The following is a 24,523-nucleotide window of genomic DNA, read 5'->3' on the forward strand; positions in this document are numbered from 1 at the left end:
CCAAAAATAAATAAATAAATAAATAAATCTGGGGGTGGGGGGAAGGCTTTTTATAGAATTTGGGCCCGCGTTAGGTGATTTGGGGGAGGGTTCAAGTAAGTGGGCTTTTACTCTGGAATAGATGTCAGGAAGAGGGGACAATTCTACGACTGCAAGTCTTAAATCTTTAAAGTGAAAGGCTAATGCTGTAAGGAAGCAGCAGTTACTTAAGTCAGAATGGGGCAACAGTTGGTCTTTTTCTGGTTCCAACAATATTCTTGTTTTCATCTGGCTTTGAACATGATTACAGAGCAGTCTTGTTTATGCCTTGCTCCATCATGGTCTCGGAATGGCCTTGCACTACCGTGGTGTTCTGGGAAATTGTTTTATGTCCAACAGGAGAATACCAAGGCCTAGCTGTGAGTGCCAGGCTAGTTCCCAGATGCGAGGAGCAACTGTTCTCTTTCACATAAGAAAGGCCCATTCACTCGACCGAGGTATATTTGCTGGGAGCCAGGTGCAGAGTAATTCGAGGTGGACAAAAGAGATTCGGCCCCAGTCCTAAGGGAGCTCGCAGTGACGTCTGTGCCGTCTTAAACACGTTGTCAGAAATGGCAAGGGGAGTGGACCAGATCCAAGGAACCACCAGGACAAAGGCCTGGGGGCGGGGGTGGGGGATGCTAAGAGGTCGGGGTTGAGGGCTGGAGAGGTCGCCTGGGGTCGGAGAGGTCGCCTGGGGTCGGACCCTCGGGCACGCAGGGCCAACCTCTCCCCCAGGGACGTGGGCATTCGCTGCGCTGATTTGCTCAGAAACATGAAAAGAAATCAAGCAGCTTTAATCAAAATAACCCACCGGGGCTTCAAGCTCATTAATATTCAGCATCCTGCTTCCGGCTGGCAACTCCGCTCCAGCCCCGCCCAGCTAGGAGACTGCGCTTGCGTCGCTGGCGCGCGGCTTTGTCGTCATACGCACGCGCGCAGCCGCTCGCCAGGACGGCTGCAGAGCTCTCATGGCGAGCCCGGCTGCCTCATCCGTGCGACCGCCGAGGCCCAAGAAAGAGCCGCAGGCGCTCGTCATTCCCAAGAATGCGGCGGAGGAGCAGAAGCTCAAGCTGGAACGGCTAATGAAGAACCCGGTGAGACGAGGCGCGGGCTGACGGCCCTTCCGAGTCCTACCCCCTTCCTTTCTGGCGTCTCTGGGCGCTAGCGGGCCCTCTTTCCGCGCTTCCGAACTCTGGAACTCGGTACCCGAACCCCAGGGTCAGACCTTAGGAAGGAGCAGGCGGCCCCGGAGATAGTGAGCTATTTTCTGCTCTCATGTTAGAGCCAAGCCTGGATGAGGGCGCTGCGAAGCGGCTTTTCGTGCTCTAAGACCCTTTAACTTTGTGAACAGAAGCCTTAGACTGGAAAGATATAATCCGTGGGTTAGCACAAGGGTTTATTTTCTTCTAAACAGCACTAATTGTTAGAGAGGCATTGGCCAAGACACCTGGGGTTGGAGGTTTCCAGCCATAAACGATGAGTCGCGTTTCTGAGTTCTGCCCTGAAAAGTTGAGTGTAGCCCTGGCAAGGCTGTGGGCTCTGATAGGACCCAGAGTATACAGGATGAAGTAAAGGCAGAGGGAAGAAAACAAACTCAGCTTTGGGTCCAGGAAGCAAAGCAGCCTTACTTCACTACTTCAGTTAAAGTTTTTTGGTTGAAAAAGATGTCACTTTGTCAGCCGGTTTATACATACAAACGCTTTCGTGTTTAAATGTTGCAGGACAAAGCAGTTCCAATTCCAGAAAAAATGAGTGAATGGGCACCTCGACCTCCCCCAGAATTTGTCCGAGATGTAATGGGTAATGTCTTTTGGATGTGGGTGTGTGTTTAAATACAGTTTTTAAAGTGTAGGTATTAAAAACTCTGCAGTTAGCATGTGTTAATTACACCCCTGATAGGAAGAAAAAAAAGTTCACTTATCCAGTATTTTGCTCTTACAGTGAAGGGGTATTGTTGCTTGTGGTCTGGCATTAGAGAACTTTCTTCTGCATTGTTTTTAATACCTTGTTTTTTCAAAATGGAAACAGTTTTTATTTTGTTGGGTTGTAAGTTAACTAACTATAAAGAGAATAAATAACAGGTGTAAAAAATTAGAGCCACCTGTTATCTATCATTCTATTTGTAACATTTTGATGTAGTCCTCCAAACCTCTTTATAGTCAAAACCACTCATGCTTAAGAAAAAATGTTTACAAGAATATGGTTGTTCTACACATACTATTTGATAACCTACTTTTTTTCACTTCATATATCATGGACATCTTTTCAACTAAGTAGAAAAGCATGTCAAATGTGAAATCATCTGGTGGGGGAGGGAAAGGTCACAGGCTCTCTTTTAGGTTTCTGGTCTCTGAACGATAGTCTGCTTGTCCTCCTAATACTGCGCTAGAGTGGAATTTTTGGTGACTTCACATTCAACATTCACACAACAGATATTTACAATATACCAGCCAGTGTGCTAGCTTCTGGGGTACAATGGGGAATAGGGCAGGCTTGGTCCCTTCCATCACTTCTAGTACCTTTCTTTGGTTCCCTGTGATTAAGAGTAGCCTGTGTTGGTAACTGGATATCATCAAACGCTCTGGACTGTCCTGGCTTTAGGTTCAAGCGCTGGGGCTGGCAGCGGAGAGTTCCATGTGTACAGGCATCTGCGCCGGAGAGAGTACCAGCGACAGGACTACATGGATGCCATGGCTGAGAAGGTTAGTGAGCCAGGACGCTGGCTGAACCCTTGGGTTTAGGCAGTGTGCACTTAAACCTTAGAAAAAAACACTTGAAGAAGAGTAGATACACCTGGTTGTGGCTTGTGTGAGGGCCGCCTTGTAAAGTCAGCAGGAGAAACAGATGTCAGGTGGAGTCCAGGGTACTTCTAGGTCAGATCCAGCATGGCAGGATGCTCACACTAGGAAATGAATGAGGGGAGGGAGTCTTCCAGGTGGTGGAGAGCCCAGCAGAGTCCCCTTTCCCCTCCAGGCCATTTGCCATGGAATAGAAGCAGGATCTCACACCACTTGAGTTATTATTTCTTTATAGTTTCTGTTTTTGGCTGAATGCCTGTAATTCCAGTTAGCTGTGTGTTTGGTGCTAGTAGTGGTGTGCTTTCCGGTGTTTTTGCCTCTTTGAGTTTTCTAGCTTTGAGACTGGCATTTCTTCATGACAGGTGTCAAATAATAATTGATTAAGAATGGAGAATTACTGGCAGCTTCCTGCTGGTCTAGTGGTTAGGATTCAGTGCTTTCACTGCTATGGCCCGGGTTCAGTCCCTGGTCAGGGAACTGAGATCTTGCAAGCCATGCAGTGTGGCAAAAATAAATAAAGATAAAAATTAAAGTTAAAAAAATTTTTTTAAAGAATTGAGAATTGCTTTTGAAATTGTACTGTAAGAACTGTTAAGCTCTCCATTGATTGATGGGAAAGGCCAGAAACCTCTCTCCTATTGCTCTTAAGAAATATTCTTTTGGACATTTCACTTGTCTTCTTTCTGGAATTGAGTTTTGGAGTCATTTTATCCACTCCAAAAGTTTTGTTTGATTTTTTTTTTACTAGATTTAAATTGAATCTGTAACTTAACTTGAATGAGAATGGATGTCATAGTGTTTAGTCATCCCCTCTAAAACTTTGTCTTCTTTATTTGTCTAATCTTTTTGTATCAGTGATCATATATAGAGATTTTACATATGTCTCACCACGTTTTTTCAAAGATATTTTAAGTGTTTTGATTGCAGTGGTGGTGAGTGGTCCCTTAAAAATTTATTTGAATGGCCAAAATTGAGTTTGAAAAATACCTGTATGATTTTTGAACAGAAGGGATCATTGCCATGGTGGTTTTCACCTGGTATTTGCTTGTCCTGCAGCCCTTACTCGGCCCCCAGGTGTCGGTGGTTCTTCTCCAGCTACTTCTCAATCCCAGTGAGGAGTTTCAGGTGGCTTGTCACACAGCTATACAGGATCACTGAAGGATTTGCTCTGTTAGGAATAAACAGAACTCTGTATGTAGAAACTAACAGAAGCACTTTTTTATTTTTAAACTACTTTAGAGGGGAGGAAATAGAGTAGACGGTTGTCTCAAATGCCATCAGTTAGTCTGAAGCTTTTATGTATTGATTAACGACCCAGAGAAAATACAGAAAAATGTTTCACAAACCTTGAAACCACACAAATGCAAAGGTTTTATTTCACGTGGTGAAAGAGAGGCTCTGAGGTTAGAAGAAAAAAAGAGATGCAAGAGAATCCTTACCTTCCACAGCGACTGATAGGTTGTCACCACTGACAGAGCACATCTGACTCCTGCTTGAGCCCTTGCCGGGGTCAGCAGCCAGCAGGGAGCTCTGTTTTGGTCGCGCTTCAGACATTTCCAGCTCAGCTTCTAAACAGATCAGGTGCTTTTAGTTTGAAGTCATTGCTTTCTAGCTGAACTCTAATTAAAGCTGATTCCTTTCTTGGAAGGAGACCCTTCTTTCTAATTTCATAATTCTGCTCTCAGAGAGAGTTTCTGCATCCGTCTGAGCAGATCCACAGAGCCTGGCAGTGCAGGCCAGCAGAGGTGTTGAAGCCACCTCTGTCTCCTCTGCTGGCTCCTTGTTTGCTCCATCAGCCTTTATGGCTGTAACTAGAAGAAATAAGGATGGCGCTTGTTTTTTATCAGTAGATGTCTTTAGTTTACAAGATCTTTCCTGTAGGTTATTGCAGTTCATTAGTCTTCCTAAAGGCTCAGGGAAAGAGAAATTATTGTTTCCCCCATTTTATAGATGAGGAAGCTGAGGCTTAGAAACAGGGAGCTGCTAGGAAGAAATAACACAAGGGATGGATATATATATTTATTTGTACTTATGTACGTACTCACATATACGTATGTACACGTGTAGGTGTGTTTAGTAGCAGGTGATGGCAATGCATGTTATGCTGCCTTAGAATCGGTCATTTGATAACCGTAGCGAGTTAGGACTTGAAAATTCCATGGTCGCAGCCCTCTGGCCGCTCCACCCAGTGAGCCCCCATCACTGTCTCTGAAGAAGCAACACTCCTGTGTGTCTCCTTACTGTCAGTACTCTGCTGCATTTCTGACACTTCTGGGCACCGGATGTGGGGATTTTCCCCACACCAAGCAGTTCTGTGACACCAGGTGAGTATCCTACAATTCAACTCAATTGTGACCCTGTCTACGTGGAGATGGCGCCATATCTCGAAGGTTAAGACTCAGTCCTGCAAGACTGAGCCCCACCCCCAACTTCAGAGGCCAGCCACAAGTCCCCGTTGTCACCTGTGCTTCTGACCCACTGGCTATAAATCAGAGGTTTCCCATGACCCCCTCCTCAGGTTCAAGTAATTGGCTTAGAGGGGCTCACAGAAGTCAGGAAAACAGCTTACTAGTTTTCCGGTGTCGTATAAAAGGATATAACTCAGAACAGCTGCATGGAAGAAGGGATGCAGAGCTTCCGTTCCTTCTCCCAGCATCTCCAGTGTTCACCAACCCAGGAGCTATCCAAACGCAGCCTTTTGGGGTTTTTGAAGGCTTCATTATGTGGACATGATTAAATCACTGACTGTTGGTGATTAGTTCAACCCTCAGCCCCTCTCCCCTCCCTGGAGGTCAAGGAGGTGGAGCAGAAAGTTCCCTTGGCAACCAGCCCCGTTCCTTAGGTGCTTTCCCAACGTCACTCAAACTCCTGTGCTTGAAAGGGGCTGGTTATGAATAACAAAAGATACCCATTTCATCTTTATTTCTGGAGTTATTTCAGGAACTGGGAACAAAACTAAATATTATAATAAAAGATCCCCCTGTGGCTCTCATATAGGAAATTTGTAAGAGTTTTAATGTGCCAAAAACAGTAGATGAAGACCAAATATGTATATATTACAAGTCACAGTATCACATTTTCCAAGGCCCTGGCGAAACAGAGCCAGTAGTGCTGCCTCTGCCTTCAGGGAATCCTCAGCGTGCTCCCTCTCATACTTACTCTCTCTTACATTTACTTGTGCACGAACGGTATCTTAATGAACTGACTTATTTCACCATCAGAGATCCATATATTGATTTCCTGCCTCACCTGTGAGGCAACTTCTTTAAGTGGCCCTGGAGACCTGGATGTACCTGTAGCACCCCCAGTGGTGCGACTTCTAGAGTTTTCATACCCAGGCAGGCCAGAGTTTGTCTAACTGATGTGGTTTTTTGCAGCAAAAATTGGATGCAGAATTTCAGAAAAGACTGGAAAAGAATAAAATTGCTGCAGAGGAGCAGACTGCAAAGCGTCGGAAAAAGCGGTGAGGGCTTTGTGGCATCCCATAACTACTGAGACTTAGGGCGGGAAATGTAAAAGTAAATAGTTGGTGAACGAGTCCTTCTTGTAGTCAAAAGTTTACCTGTATGGCCTGTATAGGTCTTGGGTGTGAAGATCCACAGTGGGGACTTCCCTGGCGGTCCAGTTGTTAAGACTCCATGCTTTCAATGCAGGGGGCGCGGGTTTGATCCCTGGTCGGGGAGCTAAGATCCCGTATGCTGTGCAACGCAGCTTAAAAAAAAAAAAAAAACCCACAGTGGAGCACCCCCGTAGAGTAATGGCTTTTCTTCCAGTACCTGGGGAGAGATCAAGTCACTTACTGCCCCCTGCCCCTGGCCCCAGCTTGCTACAGATTCTCCAAAGCTTGCTGGTCAGCACTTTGGTGGTGAGCGCATGGATTTCTGTGTCTCCTTCATGTCCGTATTTTTTTTTTTTTCCTGCGGTACGCAGGCCTCTCACTGCAGTGGTCTCTCCCATTGTGGAGCACAGGCTCCGGACGCGCAGGCTCAGTGGCCATGGCTCACGGGCCCAGCCACTCTGCAGCATGCGGGATCCTCCTGGACCGGGGCACGAACCCGTGCCCCCTGCATCGGCAGGCGGACTCCCAACCACTTGCGCCACCAGGGAAGCCCCATGTCGGTATTTTAACATCAGGTTTAATAAGTTGCTATGAGCAAACTTCCCGATTAGCTTCTCCCTTAAAGGAGGATCTGTAACCTCCCTAAGTGACTACATGAGTATACAGACTGCACCCGTGCATGTGTATGTGTTGTTTTAATAAATGCTCCTTCAACTTTCAGAGAGCTGAGCAGGATTCTAAAAACAGTCCCTAGGGCTTCCCTGGTGGCACAGTGGTTGAGAGTCTGCCTGCCGATGCAGGGGACACGGGTTCATGCCCCGGTCCGGGAAGATCCCACATGCCGCGGAGCGGCTGGGCCCGTGAGCCATGGCCGCTGAGCCTGCGCGTCCGGAGCCTGTGCTCCGCAACGGGAGAGGCCGCAACAGTGAGAGGCCCGCGTACCGCAAAAAAGAAAAAAAAAACAAACAGTCCCTAAATATCTCTGAATGAGAAAGTATCTCCAGTATTTCTGGATTGCGCTAATCACCTCAGGACTCCAAAGAATCTGATCCTGATTCATGAAGGAAACTGGTTGATAATGTTGATGATGTTGGAGTAGCAGAGTCATGAGGAAGTATTTCTTTCATTTTATCATAGTATTCGTGTAATTACTAAGTTGCTAAAGGTTCTGTAAGTAGATGTTTATTTTCTAAAATATAAAATAGGTAGTTAAGGAATTAATTATTTTGCATTTGCAGCCAGAAGTTAAAAGAGAAGAAATTATTGGCAAAGAAGATGAAACTTGAACAGAAGAAACAGAAAGAAGGTGAGTGGTACCCACTTTTCTTTCATGACCTTTCTTAGTGCTGATCACAGTGGTTGACCTGTCAAGAATGAGATTTAGAGTTTGGAGTAGGTTGGCTGGCCTCTGAAGAAATGACGGCTTGTTTCTATTAGTTTCAACTCATTTAATTGCAAGTGTCAGGAAGCCAAACTGGTTTAAGCAAAAAAGAAAGCTGCTGCCTCACGTTTAGTCCAGGACAGACCTCCTCTTGGGCCTGGCTGGTAAAGGAGCTCTGATGTTGGCATTCACTGTCTCCTTCTGTCCCCTGGCTCCCTGTCCTCAGGGAGGCTCGTTTCCTCCTTGTGGTGGTGAGGTACCAGTAGCTGCTCCGGGCCACACCCTGGCTCATTCTTGCCTAGTAGGAAAGACTGCGGGGGTGTCCCTAGCAAAAGAGTTTTTGTGTCTCTTTGGCTCTTATCGAGTCACTTGGCAAATCAGTTAAGAATTCTTTTGGCTACAAGAAATAGAAAACTAGCAGTAGTTAAGCAAAGAGGAATTATTTTTCTCATATAACAAGAAATCTGGTGGTAGGTGGCAGCCCAGTGTGGTTGAGTAGCTCAGCAGTGTCAGGCCCAGTACCCCTGCGGTTCTTTTGGCCTTTATCCTGTGGGCATGAGATGGCTGCTGCAGCTCCTGGCATCGTACTTACGTTTAAAGCAGGAAGAAGAGGGGAAAGAAGTGGTACTTGTCTGTTGTGGTTTTTTTTTTTTTTAAACTGAAGAGCAAAATGTCCCCCATCGCGTATTACCTTGTATCTCATTGGTCAGTAATAGGTCACTTTGCCATCCCTTACTGTCATCAGGCTAGATGAAAAGAACACAGAATTGTCATGACTATCTTTACGTGATCCATCACTGGATGCTGGGTACGTTGTCACCCTAGACAGAATTGAGATTTGTTAGAAGGAGGAATAGGGGGTGAGTAATGTGTCAGCATCCCACAATGCTGCCATTCCTGCCCACTTCCGAACCCATCACAAGGCCAGTGGTGCCAGCCACTCCTTTGGGAACCCCTGGGCTGCAGACCAGGGAGAGAGAGGTCCCAGATGGAAAGGACCAAGGATGCTAAGAGACGGAACAATGACAACTGGTCGCCACATCTCTGAATTGGTGGCTGTTCCCTGATTGACCAGACATGGTTCCTAATTGTGATTTTTGGTCTTAAGATAAAATCAGACCTGCACTGACATACGGAAATATGATTGGCCCCTTCCAGGACCAGTTTGCTTATGAGTTGTAAATGTACTGTGTGACACACTATACATGGTATGGTTTTAGCCTGTTCCCTACCATTTCCGAAAAGAAATTATTTTACAGTACCAAAATGTGATTGCTAGGACATCATCCCTCAAATAAGCCACCTCATCACGTTCCCTGCCCTTCCGCCACCCCCCACACACAGGAATGTGGAAGTACTTGGTCCAAGGGCAAGAGGATTGGGCAGCCCACCAGTCTCATGTTCCGTTGAAGGAGGTACTGTGGCTTGGACCCCATTATATTGGGAAATAGAAAGGACTCCTTGGCTGTTGGTAATCTGACCCTCCCTGCCCAGGGTTTGTTGTTTTTGCTGCTTGTTGTCTTTGTTGCTGTTTATGTGTTTAGTGATTTTCCTGAATTAACTCTGTACAGCTTATATTCTTTGTTGTGTGTGGCAACTGAAGTCTTTGCTTGGTTAGCTTAGTGGTCAGCTGAAGATCAGAGATTTCCTGAAATGCTTTGAACCAGTAAGTCTCCTGATCTTTGCCAAGGGGCTTCCTGTGTGTGGTGGAGCATGCCTTCACCATTCTGGCAGGCGGTTTACAGTTTTGCCTTAGCCTTCACTTCCTTCTTGCACAGAGCCTCAAGTTTAGCCAGAGGTGAGATTAGGGCCATCACTTGTCTTAGACGTGTGCACAGCTCTACACATGCCTGTGGCCTTCTAGATTACCAGCATTTCCTCTTAAACTGTTGGTCAGTTTCTTGTTTGCTTCCACTGTTATCACTGCCTCAGGCAGCTATGATGATAAACAGTTGCCACTGATTGTTTTTGACAAATACGTTGAGGAAAAGGCTGTTCTCACTGAGTCAGGTTGAATAAAGACAAGACAAGCCTTGCCAGTGGAAGTTTCCGGAGAGCTGCCAGACAGGTCAAATAGGGACAGTGCTCTGGGTGTGGGACTTCTGAGGAAGTCCCAGGGCAGTTTCCTTCCTCCAGTGGCTGCTGGGCTGCTGGTTTTCACAGCTACTGGGAGTAGGAGGCTATTGATTGGGAGGCTACCTTGGATCTGCGGCGAGGGAATAGGAAATAGGGCAAATTTTTTTTTAAACAAATTTATTTTATTTATTTATTATTGGCTGTGTTGGACCTTCGTTGCTGTGCGCGGGCTTTCTCTAGTTGTGGCGAGCGGGGGCTACTCTTCGTTGCAGTGTGCGGGCTTCTCATTGCGGTGGCTTCTCTTGTTGCAGAGCACGGGCTCTAGAGCACAGGCTCAGTAGTTGTGGTGCATGGGCTTAGTTGCTCTGCAGCATGTGGGATCTTCCGGGACCAGGGCTCGAACCCATGTCCTCTGCAGTGGCAGGTGGATTCTTAACCGCTGTGCCACCAGGGAAGTCCTGTTCTCTCTGGTTTTTTGTTTCTCTGTTTCTCCTTTCCTGTCTTCTTTTGGATTTATTTGAACATTATTATTATTCTATTTTAATTTATCTATTGTGTTTTTAATTGTTTCCTTTTTTATAGTCTTTTAGTTGTTCCTCTAGAGATTACTATATTTATACCACTTTCACAGTCTATTTGGAATCAGCATTTCACCACTTTAAGTAGAATGTAGAACTTTTCATCACATAGATTTCTTTACTCTGTATGTTATAGTTGTCTTAGGTATTACATCTCCATACATTGAAAACTCCTTCAGATAATTTTACTTTTTTTTAATTGACCTATAGTTGACTCACAATATTATTTCAGTTTCAGGTGTACAGCATAATGACTTGATATTTTCATAGATTGTGCACTGTACAGTTATTATAATATTTTTGGCTATATTCCTGATGCTGTATGGGTTGGCCAAAAAGTGTGTTCGGGGTTTTCCATAACACCTTCCCCTTATGGGGAAACGAACGAACTTTTTGGCCAACCCAATACATTACATCCCTGTGACGTATTTACTATATAACTGGTAGTTTGTAACTGTTAATCCCCTTCACCTATTTTGCCCATTCCCCCATCCTCCTCCCCTCTGGCAACCACTAGTTTGTTCTGTCAGTGGAGTCTGTTTCTGGTTTGTTTTTTAGATTCCACATATAAGTGAAAACATGCAGTATTTGTCTTTCTCTGTCTGACTTATTTCACTTAGCGTAATATCCTCTAGGTTCATCCATGTTCTTGCAAATGGCAAGACTTCATTCTTTTTTATGGCTGAGTAATATTCGTGTGTGTGTGTACATCTTTATCCATTCATCTGTCAGTGAACACTTAGGTTGCTTCCATATCTTGGTTATTGTAGATAATGCTGCACTGAGCATTGGGATGCACATATCTTTTTGAATTAGTGTTTTCATTTTCTTCAGATAAATACCCAGAAGTGGAACTGCTGGATCATATGGTGGTTCTGTTTTTATGATGTTACTGTTTTTGTTTTCAGTCATCAAATATATTTCAGAAATCTCAAGAGAATAGTCTTGAATAGTAACCAGATAGTTATCATTTCTGTTGCTTTTTCTTTGTTCCTGATGTTCCAGACCTCTATCTGGTATTGTTTCCCGTATGTCTGAAGAACTTCCTTTAGTCATTCAGTTAGAACAGGTCTGCTGGCTATAAACTATCTTAGCTTTTCTTCATATGAGGCTATCTTTATTTCACCTTCATTCCTATAGGACATTCTCACTAGATACAGAATTCTGGGTTGGCAGTTTTTATTTCAGCACTTTTGAAATGCTGTTCCATTTCCTCTGGCCTCCATGATTTCTGATTTTTTAAAAATATGTAGTTATTCAAATTGTTCTCCTATCATTGTTTTTCTCTGGCTGCTTTCAAGATCCTTAGATGTCAGGAATTTGAGAATTTGATTATGATATGTCTGCACATGGATTTCCTTGGGTTTATCCTGGAGTTGGGTTTGGAGTTCACTGAGCTAGTTGAATCTGTAAGCATGTATCTTTGTCAAATTGGGGATTTTTTTTTTTAATTTATTTATTTTTGCTGTATTGGGTCTTCGTTTCTGTGCGAGGGCTTTCTCTAGTTGTGGCAAGCGGGAGCCACTCTTCATCGCGGTGCACGGGCCTCTCACTATCGCGGCCTCTCTTGTTGTGGAGCACAGGCTCCAGACGTGCAGGCTCAGCAGTTGTGGCTCACGGGCCTAGTTGCTCCGCAGCATGTGGGATCTTCCCAGACCAGGGCTCGAACCTGTGTCCCCTGCATTGGCAGGCAGATTCTCAACCACTGTGCCACCAGGGAAGCCCAGGGGATTTTTTTTTTCCCATCTTTTTTTGTCTCTGTTGTTCACATTGGATAAGTCCTACTGATCTGACTTTGAGCTGTGTCTTCCCTGTGTCACCTCCATTCTGCTTATCGATTCTATCCAGTGAATTATGTTTTTCAGAAAAGTTTTTCAATTTCCATTCGATTCTTCTTTATACCTTCTATTTCTTTGCTGCAGTCTTCTATCTTTCCATTTGTTTCAAGAGTCTTCACTCTTACTTCCAGGAAAGATATTTAAATAGCTGCTTTCAAGTATTTGGTACTTCCGGATCTGGGGCATCTTGACATTGGCATTTGTTGATTGTCTCTCCCCACGCTAGCTGCGATTTCCCTGATTCTTCACGTGTCGAGTAACTGTCTGTGGATCCGGGACATTTTGAATATTATATCGTGAGGCTCTGGTCTTGCTGATATTTGTTTTAGCAGACAGTCAGCCTGGTTGTGTTCGGAGCACAGGTTCTGACCAGCCTTCTGTAGATTGTGGTTCCTGTGTCAGTTTGGCTTTTAAAGCTTTTGCTGTGCTCTCAGGTGTGTCCTGTGTGTGCCACCCAGTGGCCAGTCAGGGTTTAGTTCTTTGAGTTCGGTTCTCAAAGTGTTTGGCGTGACGATTAGGGCCAGATCCATGCATGTGCTGTCAGGGCGGGCCCAGGAGTTTACAAACAACTTTATGATGTCTCTTCTAATCCTCTCTCCATGATCTCCCCTGTAGGTTCTGGTTTCTTGGGGCTCCCCTTTTCAGACCTCCAGCCAGAAACCTGGGGCTTGGGACTTTCCTGGCGGTCCAGTGGTTAAGACTCCAAGCTCCCAGTGCAGGGGGCCTGGGTTCAATCCCTCGTCAGGAAACTGGATCCCACGTGACGCAACTAAAACAAAAGATCCTGTATGGAGACTTCCCTGGTGGTCCAGTGGCTAAGACTCCAAGCTCCCAATGCAGGGGGTCCGGGTTTGATCCCTGGTCAGGAAACTAGATCCCACATGCCAAAACTAAAGGTTCCACATGCCACAACTAAGACCTGGTGCAGCCAAATAAATAAATATTTAAGAAAGTTGGGGCTTTAGTTACCTACTCTGCCACATACTTTGTACAGCTGCCCCTGCATCCAGGGCTGAGTGGTGGGAGGACAGAGAAGAAAAGCAACAGAGTTTGCCCAGCCATCTTAGGACCACAGCTCCTCTGATCAGAGAGGAAGGTTCCCCTCCTTCATAGTTTTTGCACATGCAAGCCCCTATTGCACCGCAGTCGCTGTGGCCATCCTGACACTGGCAGGATTGCCTGGGAGCTAGGGTGTGAGAGAATGGAGAGAAAAGAAGAAACACAAGAATTTCCCTTCCTCTGAGCATTAAGAGTCCGCTTTCTCACTCCTTGAATCAGAAGTAGAAGGTTTCTCTTGGAACTGTGTCTGTGCCCAGTTTCCACTTCTGCATATTGGATCGCCTTGAGTCCAGGCTGGGGGATACTGGAGGGAAGAAAGAAAAAAGCAGGAAACACAATATTGTGGTACTTTGTATTCTGGTCTGTTTCCCCAGTCTGTGTGCTTTTCAGAGTCCATGCATTCTATCCAGGTTCTATAGCTGTGTTCAGTGGAGAAACGGGGTCAAACGTGCTTGCTCTGTCTTACCTGGAACCCACCCTCTATTTGGTTTTTTGAATCCAATTACGGGACTTGATATTTAGCTCTTGTGCATTTCAGCTTGGTGTTATTGGCTCCGTTGATTCAGGTTTCCAAAATCCTTCTGAATTCTGATTCTCGAATTAACCATGTTACCATGTCAGGGGCAGGTTTGATAAACATACCTCCTTTTGTCATTGGTAAAAATGCTGAGCCAGACAGGGCCAGGGCCAGAGCCCTGCAGCATCCACTAGTGAGCTCCATCTAGGCCAACATGGACCTGTTCACTAAAACTCTGGGTGGAGTTATTCTCCAGCTAAGAATCAGCTAGACTCACTCTTCTTTCCTCTTACCCACAGAGGTGTCATTCTAAACTAAGATAATTTGAGGTCAGGGAGTAAGTACAGTAGGCATAGATTCTAGGCTCAGCTCTCACTCTGGCTCACCCTGACCTTAGCATCTCCTGTTTGAGCAGATGTTTTTTTTTTAATTTTAGTCTGTAAAATGATAAACTCTTTCTAGATCTAAAATTCCACAGCTTGATAACTTTTCCAAACGCCTTGCTGTAATGAAGATATAGCATATTTGGGCAGCAAGAGGGGCGGTTCCCTCACCAGTAAATCTAAGAACCCTTTCAGAACAAGAAACAGGTTAGTTTGCTCTGAATTTGTACTTAAATGAACCTGTAGTGGGTCTTTGGAATCACTTAATAACTTTTTAGTAATCAGTTCTAGAATTGAAGGAGACAGGAGGCAACATCCCAGAGCTGAGGTTTCTTTTTTTTTTCTTTTAATATTTATTTGGTTGTGCTGGGTCTTTTGGTTGCGGCAGGCAGGCTCCTTAGTTGCAGCATGCATGTGGGATCTAGTTCCCTGACCAGGGATCAAACCCAGGCCCCCTGCAACTGGGAGCACAGAGTCGTAACCACTGCGCCACCAGGGAAGTCCCCAGAGCTGAGGTTTCTTAAATCCCCCTTTTCTAGCCCCTCTTACACATTAGTTGCATGTGATCCTGCAGTTTTCAGTAACTTTTCTTTAATTTGCCCAAGGCTATGAAGAGTATATGAGATGGTAGATTTCATCCAGAACCTCTAACCTGTTTAAAACGGCCTTGTGCCCTCTCACTGGGTCTCCCCCATCCTGAGCTTCAGTTGTATCAGAAAGATAGATGTTTGTGCCCATGTTGCATCATAGTAGCACAGCGTTTTTTCAAACTGAGGGATGTGATCCTTTATTCACTGGGTCATGAAATCAGCTTAGAGGTTACAGATGTTGGTTTTTTCATGGTTTTTTCAAACATACATAAAATAGACTAGAAAATATCAATGCATCACACCCTGAATAACTGTTTTGTGAAATTTTCTTTCAGTTGCTATGTGGGCTGTGGTGCAGTCAAACAGATTTGAAAATCATTGTTATGATTCATGAGCCCTGCTCGTCTACTTGTGAAGTTAGCACCTGTACCTATTAAAAAAATGATTAATAATAATACATGGTTGTATATGCTTCGCACCAGATGAGCTGGATGGAGAGTGCTGTAGGGATAACTTCATAAGGATGCTCTGTGTGCCTTTTACCTCACCCTGTCAGTTTCCTTCCTTATTTTTCATTTTGTGAAAGGGAAAGTAGGTTTTCTAGGTGGTTGAAGTGAACAGAAATTTAGTGTGGTGATGATCAGTTGTGCCACAAGGTGGCTTCTGTGCACTTCTGGGTTCTTGAGGGACTTGGAGATAAATTACTCGAGCTTTTTGGCTCTTCTCCTATAAAGTGGTAAGGGGCAGCTGGCTAGGAGTTCCGTTCTGTTGTTGGAGAGGAAATATCCCCACTTATTGTCCGTGCTGGTCCAGCAGTTCAGTGAAGACGCCCTGCAGTGTGGGACTTCTCTGAATGATACCACAGGATGGTGTTTAGCCAGTTTGGATTATTGTGACGCCTTGAACTCCTAAAATGATGTATTCTGATACCAATGTTACTTATCCGGACACAGGCTCACCTACCAGAGAAACCCAGGGTGACCTTAAGGTGATTTGTTACTAAGTACGTCAAGGGCAGTTTCTTGACAGTGGCGGGGAGGAGAGAAATAGGTGAGGGAGATTGAGGTACAGACTTTCAGTTACAAAATAAATGAGTCGGGGCTTCCCTGGTGGCGCAGTGGTTTAGAGTCCGCCTGCCGATGCAGGGGACATGGGTTCGCGCCCCGGTCCGGGAAGATCCCACATACCGCGGAGCGGCTGGGCCCGTGAGCCATGGCCGCTGAGCCTGCGCGTCCGGAGCCTGTGCTCCGCAACGGGAGAGACCACAACAGTGAGAGGCCCGCGTACCGCAAAAAAAAAAAAAATTAAAATAAATAAAAAATAAATGAGTCACAGCTATGAAATGTGTAAATGTGGGGAATATTGTCAGTAACTGTGTAATATCTTTGTATGGTGTCAGACGACAACTAGATTTATCGTGGTGATCGTTTTGAAATGTATAGAAATATTGAATCACTGTGTTGTGTACTAGGAACTAATATAATGTTGTAGGTCAATTATACTTCAAAAACAAGCAAACAAACACTCATAGGAAAAGAGATCAGATTTGTGGCTACAGAGGTGGGTGAATGGGAGGAAGGGGAATTAGATGAAGGTAGTCAAAAGGTACAAACTTCTGGTTACAAGATAAATAAGTACCGGAGATGTAATGTACAACATGATAAGGATAATTAATACTGCTGTACATCATGAATGAAAGTTAAGAGACTTCTCATCAAAAGCAAGAATTTTTTTTCTGTTTCTTTAATGCTGTATCTATATGAGATGATGGATGTTCCCTAAACCTGTTGTAATCATTTCAAAACTGGGGGTGGGGGGAAGCAGTTTCTCAGCCTCAGCACTGTTGACACTTTGGGCCAGATAATTCTTTGTTGTAAGGGACTATATCCTGTTCATTGTAGGATGTTTAAGGGAATCATGGCTTCTACCCACTAGATGCCAGCAGCACCCACCCTCCCCTCAGTTATTGACAATCAAAAATGTCCCCAGACATTGCCAAGTGTTCCCTCGTGGGGGAGGGGGGCAAAATTGTCCCTAGCTAATAAAATTCGTATCTCAGCTGGTATCTGGTGTTTGAAAGGCACTCAATTTATGTGGTTTTTTTTTTAATTAATTAATTTATTTATTTATGGCTGCACTGGGTCTTTGTTGCTGCACTCAGGATTTCTCTAGTTGCGGCGAGTGGGGGCTACTGTTCATTGCGGTGCGCAGGCTTCTTGTTGCAGTGGCTTCTCTTGTGGAGCACGGGCTCTAGGCACGCGGGCTTCAGTAGTTGTGGCACGCAGGCTCAGTATCTGTGGCTCGTGGGCTCTAGAGCACAGGCTCAGTAGTTGTGGTGCACGTGCCCCGTTGCTCCGCGGTATATGGGGTTTTCCCAGACCAGGGCTCGAACCCGTGTCCCCTGCACTGGCAGGCGGATTCTTAACCACTGCACCACCAGGGAAGCCCCTCAATTTATGTTTTGGATTGAACCATTTGTTTCAGTGCCAAAACTCTTATACATATTATGTTGGAAAACTATCCATAGCCTTTGTGTCTTTTGAGAATAAAGGTAATGTATGATCATTTTAGAAATTTTTAGAATATGCAGAAAATAAAGCCAAAAATAAAAATTATCCATAATTCTTACTAAAAATAATCACTTTAACATTTTCATGATGTTTTTATTTAAATTTTAATATTATATAAACCTATTTATATAATTATCATATTTACAGTTGTCCTACTTTTTCATATAACACTGTATCACAAATATTTTCCCATGTCCTTGCAATTCCATAGTACAAAAGGATTTATTTTCCCTAGTGTATTCATTCATCTGTTTGTTTGTTTTTGCTTTGTTATTTTTTTGTCCAAGTCTCATTTGCGGCATGCGGGATCTTTCAATGTGGTGTGGGCTCTTCATTGTGGTGCGAAGGCTTCTCTAGTTGTGGCGTGTAGGTCTTCTCTTCTGTAGTTGTAGTGCACAGGCTCCAGGATGCATGGGTCTACAGTTGTGGCACGTGGGCACGAGAGCATATGGGCTCTGTAGTTTGTGGCACGCAGGCTCTCTAGTTGAGGCGCGTGAGCTCAATAGTTGCGGTGTGCAGACTTAACTGCCCCGCGGCATATAGGAACCTAGTTTCCTGACCAGGGATCGAACCCACATCCCCTGCATTGGAGGGCAGCTTCTTTACCACTGGACCACCAGGGAAGTCCCCATTCATCTGGTTTTTTTTTTTTTTAAAGTTAACATCAGTTTCAATTACACTCAGTGGCATTTTACCTAGTATTCCTATAGTCTAAATAAAATCTCAGATTCTTAGATTTTAAAATTTTATGTAAACAGTAGCATAAGAGTAATGGAAAAAGCTCAAATATTACCATCCTCATAGATCACCTTTCTTTCTGTCCATTTTCTTTTAATCTCTCCATATGCACATGTCATTTGTATGTAATGACAATTGTAGTGTATGAACAGTTTCCCCTTTGCTTGTTTTTATTTAACATTATAAGCATTTCTGGTCCTTCATAATTTTTTAAGTGACTGATAATATCCAGCAATTGACACACCATGATACATCTAACATTTTCCCTTTTGTTAGACATTAGATTGATTCCAGTTTTTCTCTTTAAAAGATATTTTAGTGAATTTATGCACCTGTCTCCCTTCCCCCTTTCTGGGTCATTTTCTTGAGATAAATTTCCAGCAGTGGGAATAATTAGATCACAGAGTGTAAAAAGAGTTCCTGGCCCTTGAAATGTATTGCCAGTTTCTTTCCAGAGGAGTAGTGGCAGTTTCTCACCAAAGGAGTAGTACCAGTTTTTACTGCCATCAGCAGTGTGCAATGGTGTACACTTTTACCATATCCTTGCCGTATTCCTCCACATGGATAAGAATGATTTCAGAGGAAGTCAAGGTCTCATTGAGGACTTAGTAAAAAACCGTACAAAAATATAGATCCAGGGGACTTCCCTGCTGGTCCAGTGGGTAAGACTCCGTGCTCCCAATGCGGGGACCCAGGTTCGATCCCTGGTCGGGGAACTAGATCCCACATGCATGCCGCAGCTAAGAAGTCCACATGCTGCAACTAAGACCCGGCACAGCCAATCAGTCAGTATATGTCTATATCTCCAGATGTGTCAGGACTATGGTAGCAGCCTCCACTCTCTTCCCACCCCTCCGACGCCGCCCACCTTGAACAGCCTCCAAAGCTCTTTTTAAAACAGAGGTTGGATTGTCATTCATTCTTCTGCTTGTACAATAACAATACTTAGCATTTATTGAACATTGATTGTGTAGCCCCAGTTCTAAGGTGCTTTGCAGGTATTAACTAACATAATCCTCACAGCGTCCCTGTGAGATAGGCAGTGACGTTATCCCCATTTTACAGTTGACCTTAGGGACCAAGTGGCAATGGCACCCGTAGAGCTAGCGGGAGTGAGTGACAGGCCGGGATTTGATCCCAGATAATGTGTCTCCACGGGCCTTGTGCTTACCTGCGAGGTGATCCTGCTTGAAACCTAGCCAGTAGCTCCTGCATTCCTGCCCTTTCTGGTCTCTCCACTATTTTGTCCTGGCCACTCCCTTGCACGTGTCCTCTACTCTCACCAAGCTTAACATCTCTGTTCTCCCACCTCTCCTCGTGCTCAGGCCTCTGAGTTCTTTTCGTTTTCATGCTACCCAACTCCCCATCTGCTTGGAAAACTTTTCATCTTGCACCCTCCTCTCTTTGTAAAGCCTTTTCTAGCCGCCCTCCCCACCCAGCCTCCACCTTGCTCCACAGGGTTTTGCACATATTTGGTTGCAGAATCTGCTGAATCACATAACGTGCTTATCTATTCAGTTGCAGTCTCAGTTCCATGAGGGTAGGCAGTGTCTTTTTTTAAAATAAACTGTGTTATAGAATGATTTTAGATTTACTGAAATATTACGAAGATAGTATAGTACAAAGAAGTCCCATATACCCAGTTTCCTCTGTAGCTAATGAACCAATGTTGATACATGGAGCAGCTAAAGTCCATACTTTATTTACATTTCCTTAATTTTTAACTAATGCCTTTTTCTTGTTGCAGAATCCCACGTAGGATATCACATTACATTTAGTCATCATGTAGCCTTGGGCTCCTGTTAGCGCTGACAGTTTCTCAGACTTTGTTTTGATGACCTTGAGAGTTTTGAGGGTCAGATGTTCTGTAGAATGTCCCTCAGTTGGGATTTGTCTGACGTTTTTCTCATGAGTTATTTATTTTTGGGAGGAAGACCACAGAGATAAAGTACCATTCTTACGTCAGGGCTGGGTGCTTGTCAGGATGGCTTGTCACAGTTGATGTTGCCCTTGATCACCTGCTCAGGCAGTGCTCTTCAGGGTTCTGTGTGTAAAGTGACTCTTTTCTTCCCCTTACCACGCTGTACTCTTCGGAAAGAATTCACTGTGCGTAGCCCATGCTTAAGACGTGGCGGGTTATACAGCCCCTCCATGAGGGCGGGGCAGCTACAGAAGCTATTTGAAATTGCTCTGCATGGATTTGTCTTCTCCCTCATTTCTTTATATCAGTATGGACTCTGGGCTGTTTATTTTATATTTTAGGTTTAATCCAGTACTACTTCATTTTCTTGCCCAAACTCTTCCAGCTTTGGCCATTGGGAGCTCTTTCTGGCCCGTGTGCCTTTTACGTACTCCCATTATTGGTGTTTTGAGGGGTTTTGTTTTGTTTTTAACAGCACTTCCTTAGTTTCTGGTACTACAAGATAGTCCAGACTTGTCTTGTGTATTTCCTGTCCCTAACCTAGAATCAGCTTTTTCTCTAAGTCCTATTTCTTTTCATTGGAGAATGAAATGATTTTGTTGAATTACCAAGTGACTTGAATGTGCAGCAGATTCCTAGGTTTCTCCTCTTTGAGAGAGATACTTCCAGGCCCCAACACCCGACACACAGGAAACAATTGTTTACTATTAATTGAGGTATTACATTTTCAGGAGCTTTTCAGTCACAAGGAGTGCTTTGAGTCCTCCTCTATCAGTCAGCACTTCAGGCATCCGGAACACCCCATTCCATAAACATCCAGGTTAATGAGTATTTTTCCCCTATTACAAAAGTTTATTTAATAAAAATGTTCAGTAATAAAATGTACACGAGCCAGTTTTTATCATAGTAAAATGTGGAGGGGACATGTGGAAGCAGTTGATTTCTCTGCTGAACACAGCCATTGTTCATACTGGTTCCAGGGCTTCTAACATGATGATACTGTTTCCTCGTGTTACCACCACTCCAGTATTCTGTTGCCCACTAGTTTCCACCTCCACACATTCAACTATCACAAGATTCATAAAGGGATCAGAGCCCCACAATATTCCTTGGACATGTCTGCCACCACTTAATTTTAGTGATAACTTCTCCACAAATTTCTTCCACTCAGGAGGGGGAGCCTTGCTCTTGATGTCTACTCGGTGAGCTCAAAGATGCCTCCTGTTTTACTGTCTCTTTAAGATCAGAATGAAAGATCAAAGCCTATGCTCTTGTCCTGCTGTGTTCAGATCTCTATGGATATGGCGGGTGGTCCTTAGAGAGGCTTCAGGCTGACCAAGTATGACTAAGTTATGGAACAAAACAAGTACGCAGCAGTTTCAGCCTTGGAGCCCAGGTTCTAGAGCAGAGCTCCCCCGCTGGTATATGGGGAATGGACTACACATGGCTCCCCTTGCCTTCAGGGTGGAGACTGAGTGCCCATGGCCTTGGACCGTTGCCCCACATGCCATAGAAATACTCCTTTTCCATGAGTGCCATGACATGAGAGCGCTTAGGGAGTTCTGCCCTAGGAGCTCAGGGAGCTCAGAGCTATGTTTTTGATCCATCTATAGTTTTTCACTCAGTCTCTGCATAGCATTCCCTCCCTCCCTTCCTCCCTCCCTTCCCTCTCTCTCTTCCTTTTTTTCTTTCTTCCTCTCCTTTTTTTAAAATTTTGGTAAAATACACATAACACAGAAATCATCATCTTAACCATTTTTAAGTGTACAGTTCAGTGGCACTAAATACAAATTGTGCAACCATTATCATCATCTATTCCCATAACTCTTTTCATCTTGTAAAACAAAAACTATATCTTTTAAACAACAACTCCCCACTTCCCGCTCCTCCCAGCACCAGCAACCACCCCTTCTACTTTGTCTCTGAATTTGGGTACTCTAAATACCTCCTATAAGAGAGATCATATAGTATTTGTCATTCTGTGACTGGCCTGTTTCACTCAGCATAATGTTCTCAGGGTTCATCCATGTTGTAGCCTGTGTCAGAATTTTTTTCCTTTTAAAGGCCGAATCATTGCACTGTATGAAGAGGCCACATTTTCCTTATCCATTCAGTAGGCCCACCTCATTCCTGTTTTCACTTCATTTTTCTTTTTTATATTGGAGTATAGTTGATTTACAACGTTGTTAGTTTCAGGTGTACAGCAAAGTGATTCAGTTATACATACATCTATTCTTTTTCAGATTCGTTTCCCATATAGGTTATTACAGAGGATTGAGTAGAGTTCCCTGTGCTATATAGTAGGTTCTTGTTGATTATCTGTTTTATATATAGTAGTGTGTATATGTTAATCCCAGCCTCCTAACTTATCCCTCCCCCCCTTCCCTTTTGGTAACCATAAGTTTGTTTTTGAAGTCTGTTTGTTTTGTAAATAAGTTCATTTGTATCATTTTTTTTAGATTCCACGTATAAGTGATACCATATAGTATTTGTCTTTGTCTGACTTCACTTAGTATGATAATCTCTAGGTCCATCCATGTTGCTGTGGATGGCATTATTTCATTCTTTTCTATGGCTGTCATGCCATTTTTCTTTTGCCTCCATTTCCTTATGCATTTCTGCAGGCAAGGTACCAGAGGCTTGAAAGTCAGATAGTCCAGGTTTGAATCCTCGGTCCTGGTTTTACTGGTTATGAGACCTTGGTTAACAAATTACTTAACCTCTCTGAGCTTTATTCCTCATCTGTAAAATGGATATAGAGGAGTGTTACTTATCTCATAGACTGTTGTTTAGAGTTAAGACGGTACGTATATGCAAAGACAATAAGCACAGTGCCTGGCACATAATAGATGTTCAACAAATCTTAGCTACTAAAACGTGCTCCTCATTTGTACTTTCAAAATTTCTCGTTCTTTTTGGCATGAGGTTAAGATGGAGGAAAGTCCTAAATAATTGAATCATAGAGATGATGTCAACCCCTTGCCATGAGTGCTCTTTAGTGTCCCATCCTAGGGTATGCAGGTGACTGTGCTGTGCCCTGGGCACCCCCAGGCCTTGAAGCTCTTCGGCCCTGTGACAACAGCAGTAGCAAAGCTCTGGGTGCCTGTGGGTTTCTGCATGTCTGCAGGAGGAGGCCCACGGTGCCTGCAAGTGGCCTCCTGGCGTGGACGGGGAGCCGGAGGACTGGTGTGGGCTCTGGCTCGTCCCAGCTCTCGCCTGCTGCCCTGCTCCCGAGAAGAGGGGAGGAGGAGTTGGGAACAAGTAGTCTTTGTGCTCTGCTCTTAGCCAGCTCAGCTGCACTGAGGGTAGACTGGCAGACCGCCAGGGAAGACAGTGGGATTCAGAGCTGCACGGGGAGTGTCAGAGAGGCGTTCTGCGTCTGTGGGAAGAGCCGGGAAGCTGACATATCTGTTGTAGGCAGAGCCCTCTGCTACAAGGTTTTTGAGACTCCTTTTGCAGACTGGGGTGAGAGCTGGAGACGTCAGCAGGAGTGTTGTCAGCCTAGCGCTAAATGTTAAAGGGCTGCTGTGGACGTCGCCCTGCCAAGGTGACAGACTTTGGGGGGATCATATAAAAAGCAGTGAGGCCTGATTTACTGGGCGTCAGGATCTCATGTGTGCTGGACCTTTTCATAAGGATGAGGCCCATCCTCCAGCAGTGGTAGGTCAGTTCTGTGACTGGCCCTTTATACCCGGGAGTGGCACTGGGGACTGATGGACATGAGGACCTCTCTGGCTCCTCCCTGTACAGTCCAGGAACAGCTGGTTCCTGGGTTTTCCTCAGCAGTCCTTTCTTGGAGTACCCCTTGATTTGCTAATCAGGGGATACTCGAAGATTTGTACCTCTCTAATCCAAATGTCGTGTGATTACAGGATCCAGTCAGTCCCAGGAGCAGTCATCCAGTGGCTCTGAGGCGGCATCTGGAACAGAGGAGGAGGACGAGCCCAGTTTCATCATGGGGCGATGACGAGGTTGGCCACGGCAGCTGTCTGGAGCCTGGCCCGCTCTGTGACCGGGACCCCAGAAAATCCTCCACAGGCCTCAAGGGGAAGGGAGCAATCTCTGTTTCAGCTCAGTTTCCCTCCCAAAGCCTCACTGGATAGAAGCAAGTAGGAGTCCACCCTAAGGGCTCACAGCCCCCGTGTTGGCAGGACTGGGCCTGTGGGAGAGAGGACCGTCTCCTGGACACTCAAGGGCACTGCCAGGCAGGGTTCGTTAATGTTCTCGCTGCAAGGGGGGAAATGTATGACCTGGTCCCCCTGGGGCCTGTTCTCACATAATTGGACACTGATGAGTTTGGGGCTGGTTTCTGTGAAGCTAATGTTTATTTAGTAAAGAACAGAAAAACTCCAGGTTTTGTTCTGACCTGTGAATGTTAATTACAGAAACTGTAGAGAAGGCTGTGAAACGACATGAGAGGGATGGGGCCTGTTCCCAGACTTGTTGAAGGAAATGGCCTTGGCCGTGGAGCTAACTCACTGCAGGGCACATGAC

The 24,523-nt window shown here is 44.8% G+C and overlaps 1 protein-coding gene, 1 long non-coding RNA gene and 1 pseudogene across 2 annotated transcripts; 1 reads left to right on the forward strand and 2 right to left on the reverse strand.

Annotated features, from left to right (window-relative positions):
• Nucleotides 1–953: 953 nt before the first annotated feature.
• PRKRIP1 (PRKR interacting protein 1) lies at nt 954–24,381 on the forward strand. The gene is made up of 6 exons (XM_067705847.1): nt 954–1,115; nt 1,743–1,821; nt 2,623–2,723; nt 6,197–6,282; nt 7,617–7,684; nt 23,902–24,381. Exons 1-6 carry the CDS (start codon nt 990–992, stop codon nt 23,994–23,996), a joined length of 555 nt encoding a protein of 184 aa, XP_067561948.1. The 5' UTR covers nt 954–989; the 3' UTR covers nt 23,997–24,381.
• Nucleotides 3,757–6,514, reverse strand: LOC137206772 (uncharacterized). Its single transcript, XR_010934827.1, has 3 exons — nt 6,382–6,514; nt 4,259–4,387; nt 3,757–3,987 (listed from the first exon to the last, which is right to left on the reverse strand). It is a non-coding gene; the product is annotated as an uncharacterized lncRNA (long non-coding RNA).
• On the reverse strand, nt 17,452–21,237 carry LOC137206770 (small nuclear ribonucleoprotein G pseudogene; annotated as a pseudogene).
• Nucleotides 24,382–24,523: the final 142 nt, after the last annotated feature.

The sequence above is a fragment of the Pseudorca crassidens genome, chromosome 15 (genome assembly GCF_039906515.1).
Source record: "Pseudorca crassidens isolate mPseCra1 chromosome 15, mPseCra1.hap1, whole genome shotgun sequence".
Classification (NCBI taxonomy): Eukaryota; Metazoa; Chordata; class Mammalia; order Artiodactyla; family Delphinidae; genus Pseudorca; species Pseudorca crassidens.

Bases quoted from the DNA above. Each gene is read 5' to 3' on its own strand.
- PRKRIP1 (XM_067705847.1), top strand. From the start codon at position 990: ATGGCGAGCCCGGCTGCCTCATCCGTGCGACCGCCGAGGCCCAAGAAA. The intron at 1,116-1,742 runs GTGAGACGAGGC...TAAATGTTGCAG, and splicing joins AACGGCTAATGAAGAACCCG to GACAAAGCAGTTCCAATTCC. The intron at 7,685-23,901 runs GTGAGTGGTACC...GTGTGATTACAG, and splicing joins ACAGAAGAAACAGAAAGAAG to GATCCAGTCAGTCCCAGGAG.